At 37.8% G+C, this 10,888-nt stretch overlaps 1 protein-coding gene across 3 annotated transcripts; it reads left to right on the forward strand.

Annotated features, from left to right (window-relative positions):
* Positions 1-2,134: 2,134 nt before the first annotated feature.
* LOC113342233 lies at positions 2,135-6,872 on the forward strand. Of its 3 annotated transcripts, none has more exons than XM_026586835.1 (7): positions 2,136-2,279; positions 2,541-2,590; positions 3,649-3,705; positions 3,820-4,113; positions 5,317-5,348; positions 5,438-6,373; positions 6,487-6,872. In XM_026586835.1, the coding sequence occupies exons 4-6, from the start codon at positions 3,990-3,992 to the stop codon at positions 6,347-6,349; spliced, it is 1,068 nt and encodes a 355-aa protein (XP_026442620.1). In that variant the 5' UTR covers positions 2,136-2,279; positions 2,541-2,590; positions 3,649-3,705; positions 3,820-3,989; the 3' UTR covers positions 6,350-6,373; positions 6,487-6,872. The 3 variants fall into 3 exon arrangements, with proteins under 3 accessions (XP_026442619.1, XP_026442620.1, XP_026442621.1); XM_026586836.1 differs by lacking the exon at positions 2,136-2,279 and adding an exon at positions 2,303-2,463; XM_026586834.1 differs by having other exon boundaries at positions 2,135-2,279; positions 3,649-4,113.
* The last annotated feature ends 4,016 nt before the right edge of the window (positions 6,873-10,888 follow it).

Genomic DNA, 10,888 nt, shown 5'->3' on the forward strand with positions numbered 1-10,888 from the left:
ACTGTTGACGCTGCTGCCTTTTTTCCCGCCAAAATCCAGTTTTGAAACTTTGAAGATGACCTCCCCCTATCCAGTTCCGGTCTCCCTTTAGCAGATGCCTGGAAATGGGTCACCCCTTAGTAATTAGGTTACCCCTTATCCAAAATGAGAGTCCGTATAGTAATTTTCTCCCACGGGCGCAAAAACCATTTTTTAGCCAATTTCGCCGCAAAAGCTTTATTCTTCCAAAAACACCTACAAATACATAAAATAACCGAATAAGTACAATATCGAGTACTAACAATATATACAAATGAGCTATATTAGACACATAAATGCGTCTATCATCATGCAAACTCAGATGCTTCCGGATCATGTCCACGAGAAGATGGATATAATTACTAGGAAGTTCATCTGGGACCATAATAATCAAACTAGGAAGATGCATCCGATTGGATGTGATAAACTACCTAGAACAAGGAAAGAAAGAGGTGTGGGTATCAGCATGAGAAAGCAACATAATCAGGATTTACTCATCAAGAGAATGTGGCACATGTATCGAACCAACAATCGATTTGGAAGAAGATGTGCGACGATAAATATCTACACAACAAACCAATCTTGGATCACCATCACATCACTCCAAACCTACCAAGTGCAAGCCCATACTGGAAGAGTTTCGCTAACCTGGTTTCTTTTTTTGCAGGATAATGTTTTAAAATCATTGGAAATGGGCAATCAACCAGTATCAATAGCAACTGGATACCAAGGCAGGCAGAACCCATCACAACAACCTTAATTACCACAAGGTACATCGGTAGCTTCACTCATCAACACTGATACAAACAAATGGAACCACCAAATCATTTTCCAATCATTCGATCTAAATACAACCCAAAACATCATCAACATACATATTCAACAAACTCAAGACAGGTATATATGTCTGTACACCAAACCTGGAGAGTATACAATGAAAACTGGATACGCAATCATCACACAACCACAACCACCAACACCGGACCTCACACCATCAATACCCTCAAACCCAACCAACAACCTTGTGGACTATAGACTCATCTGGGAATTACAATGTCCACCAAAACTCAGACTTTTCTTGTGGAAAGTTGCCTTAGAAGGATTACCAACCTTCGACAAACTCCATCACATCAACATCACACCAACTAATCAATGTCCAGTTTGCACCAATCATAGAGAAACAGAACAACATCTCTTCTTCGAATCTACCCAAGCAACAAAACTGTGAAACCTAATCATCCATCTACCTATAAAACCAAATTCAACCTCAATTTCAACACCCAATAAACCAAACAACAAATGGGAAATACTAGCAAACAATCTACCAACAACCATTAAATCCATATTCGGGTTTACCATATGGCATTTATGGCTGGAAAGAAATTCTCAGGTAGACCAAAGGAAAAGGCAAACCACCACTCAACTCAAAAGCATAGTACTGATAATGTTTGCAAAATTTCAATGGGCCCAACAACATCTCTCCCCAATATATCCAGGGCAACAACCTCAAGCAAGACCAACCAAAAGATTCAGAGATATCAGGATACACATCACTTGGCAGGCACCACAACAACAATGGATCAAAATTAACACAGATGAAGCAGTGCGAGGAAATCTAGGAACGGTAGGAGCAAGATGTATTGGAAGATCATACACATGACAAGTAATCATGGTAATGGAAACCCCACTAGGAATCACAACAGTAATTGCGGCGGAGACATGGGGACTCTTATTAGCAAAAAAAAAAAAATGGCAAAACAATAGCAATGGCCTAAGGTGTGGTTTAAAGCAGACTCAAAAGCTTTAGTCAAATAATGAGAAACAAAGATAACACCATACCATGGTATCTAAGAGGGATGACGAGAGAAATTAAGTTGTAATGAAGAGCATACCACACGTAAAATTGACGCATGCATACATGAAAGCCAATCAGGCGGCACACAAACTAGCAAATGAGGCGGTCCATCATCAACAACAACAACACTCAACTACATCAACAACAAGATTTGGGACAACACATGCCCAGCAGCCCATGGTTTATTTCAAATGTACTACGCACTCCGCGTGCTCTAGTTACCATCAAAAGAAGAAACGCCGTATAAAAACTAATCTGAAACTTAACCCCGTCAACACTTAACGAAACCCATATTACCGCGAAACGATTAGACAAAGTAAACGGAGTTTAAAACCTTCTTCTCTTTCTCTCTCGCTCTTCTATGGAAGACTAAACGAACCCTAGAAGAAAGGAAGAAAAAAAAAAGGTACGGTTTTTTCTATCACGTCAGTTTCATATGGAGAAGAAAAAATGAACTTAGGGCTTTCTTTATTCTTCGTAATAAACTGGTATTCCTTTTATACTGAAACGTTGAAAACCCTAGAAATGAAATGGGAAATTTTGGGTAGATATTTTTGGTAGGCACATACGACGGCTGCTATTGTTTACGGGTAAATTAGTGATCTATTTTGTTCTAATCACTATTATTACTATTGTTTTGTTTTATTTTGTTCTTTTGGTGGTTTAGGGATCTTGATTGGAAGCTTATTATTTGAAGTGAATGAGATTGGATGTTAGGTATGATGAATATCTATTTCTCATTTTATTCTTGTTATATTGAGCTGATGAAATTTGGGGTTATTAAAAGACTTAGTTGAAGTATGAACTATCATGTGAAATTTTAATGGATTCTATGTGAAATTTTAGTTGCATTATTTTCTGTTTCCCTTAGTGGATTCAGTTGTTATTCGTTTGGGGGTTATGGGTAGTGTTTATATTTGTGAATCCATTTGTAGGACGGTGGTGAGATCTATAAGCTCTTTAAAAGTAGCTAAGAGCTACCACAGTGGGCGAGTATAACCAAATATTTGGTCAAAAAACGAGACAGCGGACAGACTATCGATTAAAATCCGGACCAAAGACCAAATTTCAGACTATATTTGGTCCAAGACCAAAACCAAATATAGTCGAGCGAACGTATAGTTAACGCCTCACCACCAGGTGGGTGTATAGTTAACGCCCCACACCAGGCGTGCATAAAGTCTCCGCCCCACACCAGGCGTGCTTTATACCTCCGCCCCATATATTTTTCTTTTGTTTTTTTTTTCTTTTGGGTGGGGCGGGGTTTATACCTACGCCCCACTCTTTATTTTTGTTCACTTTATATGGGGCGGGCTTTATACCTCCGCCCCATTTTATTTTCTTTTTTTTTTCTTTTTGTTTTTTGGAATCTTATCGGGGCGAACGTATAGTTTACGCCCCACACCAGGCGAACGTATAGTGCACGCTCGACCAAATTTAGTCTTCTACCCGTAGCGTCACACACCAAACTAAACTCAAATTTGGTCGTTTTTTTTGGTCTTTGATCTTTGGTTATACTCGCACCACTACAGTTGCTCTAAGGGTTTAAATGGTGATATTATCAAATCTAACAGAAAACACTAGTGTACTCTTCTAGAGTTATGTAATTACAGTGGCAGGAATGGAACGTTTTTTAAGTGTAAAACATGTTTTATCATCTGAACTTGGTCTTATTCTTGCTTCCAATTCGGCCCATATTTGAGAGTCTTAACTGTTTCCTCATGTTGTCATGTACTAATCTTTTGTTGTCGGTGTGCTGCATTTGTTTTGCCCAGGAATCTTTGGTATTGCATAAATAAGGGACGTGAGGATTTTGAGAGGTGTTGGGTTCGGTGAGTTCTGAGCTACAGGACGTAGCAAGCATATGAATTTTTGATACCACTATAGATATTTATTTGAATTTATATGAGAAATCATGGGATCGGCATGTTGTGTTGCTATTAAAGAAAGGAGTGCACCAAACGGAACGAGCAGTGATCACAGGAGTGGTGGGTATTCCCCATCATGGAGTTTTCGCTGGGATAATAGAAGACGCGTGGCTGGTGAAGTAGGGAGTATTCACAGTCAGTATTCTCGTGGACACAGTGGCAATGTTGGCTTGGAGATTAAGGGCCGAATGGATGTAAGTAGAGATGATATATCAGATGGAGGAAGTCCTTTGGAAAGTTTACAATCTCCAGCATGGCAAAAGTCTCCAGCTCACGGAGGAGCTGCTGGGGATTTGGCTACTCCTGCTTCAGGCAAGCCTTTGCCATTATAAATTCCTTTTCTTTTATATTTTATAGCATCTATTGTTAAGTTAAATGCATATTCACTGTAGATGTTAGACTGCCATTTATCTATCACCCTCACTCATATTGGGTTGATATTTGTCTCTTTGTCCTAGCCCCTAAAAGAACTTCATATCTAGATTGTTGGTCTAGTGGTGCCCTAGGCCCTGTTTTTCTTCTCCTTAGTATAGTTCCATTTTTTATAATTTGGCGTTACCGAGTATTCCCCCTCTTCATTATTAATTCTGTCTTTTGTAAGGAAGGTTTTAATGAGAGACAAAAATCACCAAGCGTTGATATGTACGATGATCTGCTTGGGTCATTACTCCAAGCTTCAGATAGTAGACTTAACTAATTGCACCCATTCACATCTCATCCCTTTATCCATCAGGGGTTAGCCCAGTTGGCCAGGAGCCTGACTCTCAAGCAGGAGGTCAGCGGATCGAGTCTCCGCTCAAAAGTTTGGAGATCTCATGAAATACTCCTGTTATGTAAATTAAAGTTTAAGTTCTTTATGTATCTTCTTTCCTATTAAAAAAAAATCTCATCCCTTTTGTACTTATGGATCTGAATTGCACCTTTACTTTCTGCTGATGACTTCTATTATGTCATCATTGTCATGACTCATGAAGCAAAGGGTACATTACTACATTATAATCTATCCTAACTAACAAAGTGATGTGAGTTTACCCAATTCTATGTAAAAGAAGAAAGCAGATTAGTACAGTTAGAAGAAAACCAACAAAAGTGATCCAAATATCCATTTGCATATCATCAGAGATTTTCTAGTGTTAGATGCTTCTGATTAAGAGCTCAAAGTGATAATGAATAACAGAGATTACCTGCTTAATTAATTTTGTTGGCCAGTTTAATGTTACACTAATACTAAAACTCAGCTAGACTTTCGGAAAATGCATGGATGATGGAGGACTTCATGGCCTGTTAGTGGTGATATTTCCCATGTATGCTTACTAACTATTTTCTTCAATTTTTGAAGTGGTAGTTGAAATTATCAAGTTTCCCTTGTTTGTATTTTCGATCTTAAAGAAACTTTTCCCTTTAAAAGATAAAGATATCAAAGGACTTCCAAACTAAATCAATTGCTGGCCATTAAGATTTCTGTCTGCACTATTTGAGTGTTATATCTGATTACTTTCCATGTGCTTGCAACAGAGATATCCTTGAGAAGCAGTTTCTCTACTGAGGTGAGTTTGAACCATTTAGAGTTGCTGCGGACAATTTTTCTTTATTTCTTTAGTTTGTCTTTACTGAAAGTTGTGTGTTTTCTCTGTAGGTGAAGGATATAACTGAAACACCGACAGTTGCAGATCCATCATCTTCGAAGCTTGCCTTCTCTGTACCTTCAACCCCCCTTTTCACAGTTCCTAAATCAGAAAGTTCATGCACTTCCAGGCATCCACCTACTTCAAGCTCAACCCCGTCAAGGAGAGCCCGACGTTCTCCTGGACACCAGCTCTTGAGAGAAGTCCCTGATAGCCGAATATGGGGATTAAAGTCACCAAACAACTCACTATCTGAGGGAAGACAGTCCTTTGTCCTTTCTACCTGTAGCAATGACTTGACATTAGGCTCCCATGGTGGGTCTTCGGATGGTTGGTCAATGCGTACCTTTTCTGAGCTTGTGGCGTCTTCTCAAAGAGAGAGGTGGTCTTTTGACAGCGAGTCCTTAGGCTCTAGCCGTGGTAAACTAACAAGGTCGGATAGCCAGCCTTTATCTTCTCCCTCCATTGATCTTCGTGCATGCGGGGTTTGTTCCAAACTTTTGGCAGAAAGATCATCATGGGGCAGTACTGAACTCTCTGTGGTGGCTGTCCTGATATGCGGGCATGCTTTCCATGCCGAGTGCTTAGAGAGCATGACATCACAGAATGACAGGTATGATCCACCTTGCCCGATATGCATTGGTGGTGGGAAGTATGTGGCGAAGATTTCTGGAAAAACATCAAGAGAAGTAGACTTGAAGTTAAGATTTAACAGGATATCCAGAAACCGTGTAATGGATAGTGATGTTGAGGGGGATTCGGTGGTGTCTAACCAACGGAGAAGAGAAGGAAAAGCCCCCAAATTGACTGGACCTTTTTTAAGGAGACACTTCTCGCTTGGTATGAAGTCGACTAGGTCTCTCGAAATTAGTGAATCATCTTCTTCAAGAAGAAAGGGATTCTGGGCAAGATACCGAAAGTAGTGATCTGGGGCGGATAATGAAGAGGTTAGCCATTACTATTCATGAGCTTAATTACTTAAGATGTTTTCTCCTTTTCTTCTGCTAAATAGTTTCATTTCATGGAATGCTAATGCCGTTTTAATGTTTACTTCAAGCAGAAATGCTGTGACTAAGCTGAAAAACCGCACACACACGTCTCTCTTAATCGGTACCATAATCTTTGTTGTGCGTAATACTCCTCGGCATGATGTCTTGGCTTGACAACAGAAAATCAACTCCTACCAATGAAGCTAAGCAGGAATGAATCTTATTTTGTACTTTGTAAAAAGTATTTACCTTTTCCCTCTGTAAAATTTTATTGTAGAAACAGAGGACTGATGCAAATGTTCTGTTATGGGAAAAAAGGAAAATCATCAGAAATGTTGAGTACCGCAAAAAAATCTATTTTGTACGGTCCTATCTTTGTTATTGCTTACCATGGATAATCGGTTTGTAATGATTCTAATGAACGCTCAGTATTTAATAGAAGCTTACTAATTCTTAATCAAGTATCGAGGGATGGAAAGGAGTGGACAAATAAGGTATCAATACTGCAGTTGCGGCTGGATGAGTACATGATAACGAGTGAAAAGTCTATATATATCTTTTTGCTCCACAATTTTTTCCTTTTATTCAAAAGAGGGCGTGTATCTTCCCACTTCCGACCTATTACTGGCACAGCTATGTACGATGGAACATTGGAACTGAAGTTTTCCTAATGGTAAGTAGCATGGTTTTTAAAATCTTACGATTAGCTACAAAATTTCCAATTCATGGTAAAACATCCGATTTGGTTCTTAGATATGAAACACGATTTAACAACCTTGCTAACTAGTCTATAAGCATGTACTACAGATGTATTTACATTTACTTACATGCTGTACTTAAGAATTGACAAAATATGGATCAAACTGTAAACGCATGTATACTGTAACTAAGGAATTGCCCAGTTCACCAAAAAGAATTAGTTGTACTTTTATTTTTTAGTGGTTCTCCTGGTCAAACATATATACGTCTATGGATAAACCATTAACAAAAGATTTTGAGGAGGTTTTGTTCAGAGGTGACCAAAATGATTTATAAATTGGGGTCGGAGGAGTTCCTAATCGCCACAATCTCCTTGGCCAAATCTACCCATCTCTGCGCTTCGAAGTCAAATTTCTCTGCATCTCTGTTTAGCTTCTCAAGAAGCACCTACGAGGCAAAGGGAAAAGAAACAGAATCAACATCTTGATGGAAGTTGAATAGGAAAGATGAACAACTTTTTGTAAGTATAACCCACAGACACTACTACGAAGCTACTCATATTACAAGTTGACAAACATAAATATTTTTCCAGGTGCTGTCTCTATTATGGCAAGAAAGAATCACTTACTTTGGTCATTCCCTCTCTTTATCCATTTGGGTGTGGGTCCATATCACATTTGGCTTTAGGAGTGGCACTTTTGATATTAGTACTTTAAAAAATGACCAAGTTCTCTAGCGGTGTCATAAATGATGGAAAGTAGCATGCATAGCAACAATAACCACTGCATAGAAAATTATAAATCTATGCGTTTTTTTTAGATGGTAGGCTGAAAAACATATTTTCAAAGGAAGTGGCAGTAATGTAAAGGTTTTCAAAGAACATGTCAGACTTCAATGCCTTATCTAGCCTTGGGGTAGGTTTAAGGTCTGCAGGCAGTATTTTAATTACTAAATGCAAGTGAAATCCGCCTCCTATGGGCTGTGTGAAGATCAGTTGTGATGGCTCTTTCAAGGAAAGATCCAGGGAGAGTTAAGACTGGTATGTTGATTTGGAATGAGGAGATGAAGTCTTTGGTAGTTTGGTACCATCTTTGCTGGTCTGGGAATCACCACATCTTAATACGCACTAGTTTTTAAGGATGAAAGTGGACTGCCACAAAGAATTGGGTCAAGCCTGGAAGGTGTCTGATTCAAAAATTGAAATAAAACTATTCTTGAAGAATCATATACCCAGGGATCTCAAGAACAGGTGGACTGAGGTAAAAAGGAAATTTACCAATATTTCACTCTCATGTGTCTTGAGAGACCAACTTTGCAGCAGACGGTTTAGCTAGAAGATGTCTGTTTCTAACTTAGGGAGCTAAAATTAATGGTTGGCTGGCTTGTAAACTTCCTATTTTTGTTTTTACATTTATCTGCCTCTTGTTTTTCTCAAAAGAAGAAAAAAAAAATCATTTGGCAAGCTAAAATAAGAAACATGGCTGATAGACATTGAACTTATCAACATATGAAGCAAAATTGGGAAATTGCTATAAATGAACCAAAAAGACAAAACAACTCTAAGATGGCAATAACTAGAAAGGAGTTTGGAAAGAATCATGCCTACTGTCATCGATTCAATTTGGATAAAAACAACTCTAAGATGGCAATAACTAGAAAGGAGTTTGGAAAGAATCGTGCCTACTGTCATCGATTCAATTTGGATAAAAAAAAAACACAAAAAAGAAAAGAAAAAAGGCATGCAAGCAACTTGAGTTTGAAATTCGTCAGCATTTTGGGGTGGGTGGGTGGTTGCCTAGCTACCTGGGCTTGTAGGTAGCAGGCCTCTTATTATAAAAGAGGTTAAAAAGAGAAGACAAAAAAAGGCATGCCAGCAGTTGATCTGATCAAGCAACTATAATGAAAAACAAAGGAAACCAATCAAAATTAAGAGACGGAAATTGAAATACCATTTCTTTAGACTCTAAATCAGTTAGCCTTTTCTCCTGAAACAAAAACAGTAGAGTATTAGACTAAAAAAAGATAATAGATGAGCAAGTAACAATAGTAGAACAAATTAGCATGATTATAGGGATGACATTTTCCTTCTACATGAATGTGATTCATTCAAGGTTGGATTAAGCACTTTTCTAACATTAGAATTTAGATATGTGCACTGTATCCCTCCAAAACCACTTCCTCTCTTTATCTTCTTCCTACATATTTTTGTCTTAAAGACTTATAATCTGCAATACACTATCAATTGAGGAGATCAAAAGTTTAAACAGACAATATTTCTTTGGTAAAAAAAAAAATCCCTTAAATGAACATTCATAAGACGGCAAGAAGAGTAATCCTCCCCCATAATTTGGAGTGTCTGTATTACTAATTCCTGTACGAGGATAAGGTTCTCGAAAATGGTTTAAAAAGTTAAAAGATTCAAGCTTATAAAAAAGTTCGAAAAAAAGAGAGGATGTGCTTTGACATCATTTTATTGTCTTCCGGTGAACTTAGGGGTGTAAATAATATCCGAAAATACTCGGTCTGCCTGTATCCGCCTGACCCCGCATGTACCCGAAGTAGTCCAAAGCCTGTTATGGCCCGTCATGGGCCACCCGGCCTGGCCTGGATTAATCTATTGGACGGTCTCGGGCTTTGCAATTAATTATGATGCCTGGCCTGATACCCGGCCTGGTGCCCGACCTGAAAGCCTTCTATGTGCCATTAATCATTTAATATCCTCTTAAAAAGACTTAAAAGTTACCATTTTATAATTGTCAATTTTCTATCAAGAAAAATAAAATATATAGTTGTTTTTACTTATAATTAGCCTTTTAAAAACATTAATGGTAATAAATTATCTTATTAGAAAGTTTATTGTACTCTAATTAATTATTTATTATAGGCTAAAATTAAAAGTTTATCATTGTAATTTAAATATGAAATAATACTATCATTTACGGTATGCAATGTTAGAAAGGAAAGGATATTGTATTAAAAATAAATACATTTAATACCATTCATTTGAAAATTTAAACTTAAAATAAAAGAAAAAAAATTTCAAAATAGTTGCCTGTCCGGCCCGATCTGGCCTGCCCGTATAAAAAACGGACTTTGGACGATCTTTGGGTAGCAAATTATCTATTTTTACCCGGCCTGCCCGGCCTGAATTTGTTTACGGGCTCACAAATGTTAAGCCTGGCCTGCCCGAATTTACATAGGTGAACCCCAATTTCCACAACTGGCTTCATAATATTCAGGAACAAATGAATGAAATTATGAAAAAGTTAAACATAGCTGCTGAAAAACCCCTGGGATCAACCATTAGTATCCAAACACTAGAATGTACATCTAACTAGTAACTACCAATATTACTTGAAAGGTTAGTGTGTTACCAGTTTCAAGTGAGCCTGGACTAAATAGCCAATAAGCAAACTTGTACCCAAATTCTTCACGATTTTACTTGGAGCTGCATGTTTCAAATTCTTGATAGCAAAATTCAAAACCGTAGACATATTGGGAGACCTAAAAAATAAATAGATAAAAATAGATATCAGAGACTAAGCAAAAAAAAAAAATGTCTAAGCAAAACAAAAATACGGAACTAAATGTGTTTGATAACCTTCACTAGGGTGTTTCCATAATCAATCCAGGTTTTGAGTTGAATATGCTTGTAAAATCTCCACTTTGACTACAATAAATCTACAGATAAGGACTAAAAACTCAAATAGCTCAACTCTGCTCCTTTGAACTTTATTTTGCCCAATTTTTAACTCCGAATTGGTTACACGGAAC

This window comes from Papaver somniferum, unplaced genomic scaffold (assembly GCF_003573695.1).
Source record: "Papaver somniferum cultivar HN1 unplaced genomic scaffold, ASM357369v1 unplaced-scaffold_35, whole genome shotgun sequence".
NCBI classification, from domain to species: Eukaryota; Viridiplantae; Streptophyta; class Magnoliopsida; order Ranunculales; family Papaveraceae; genus Papaver; species Papaver somniferum.

What these genes read in the sequence shown, in the direction of transcription:
- LOC113342233 (XM_026586834.1), top strand. Translation starts at nt 3,789, where the DNA reads ATGGGATCGGCATGTTGTGTTGCTATTAAAGAAAGGAGTGCACCAAAC. An exon ending in TTTGGCTACTCCTGCTTCAG is followed by an intron (nt 4,114 to 5,316) that starts GCAAGCCTTTGC and finishes TGCTTGCAACAG; the next exon opens with AGATATCCTTGAGAAGCAGT. An exon ending in GAAGCAGTTTCTCTACTGAG is followed by an intron (nt 5,349 to 5,437) that starts GTGAGTTTGAAC and finishes TTTTCTCTGTAG; the next exon opens with GTGAAGGATATAACTGAAAC.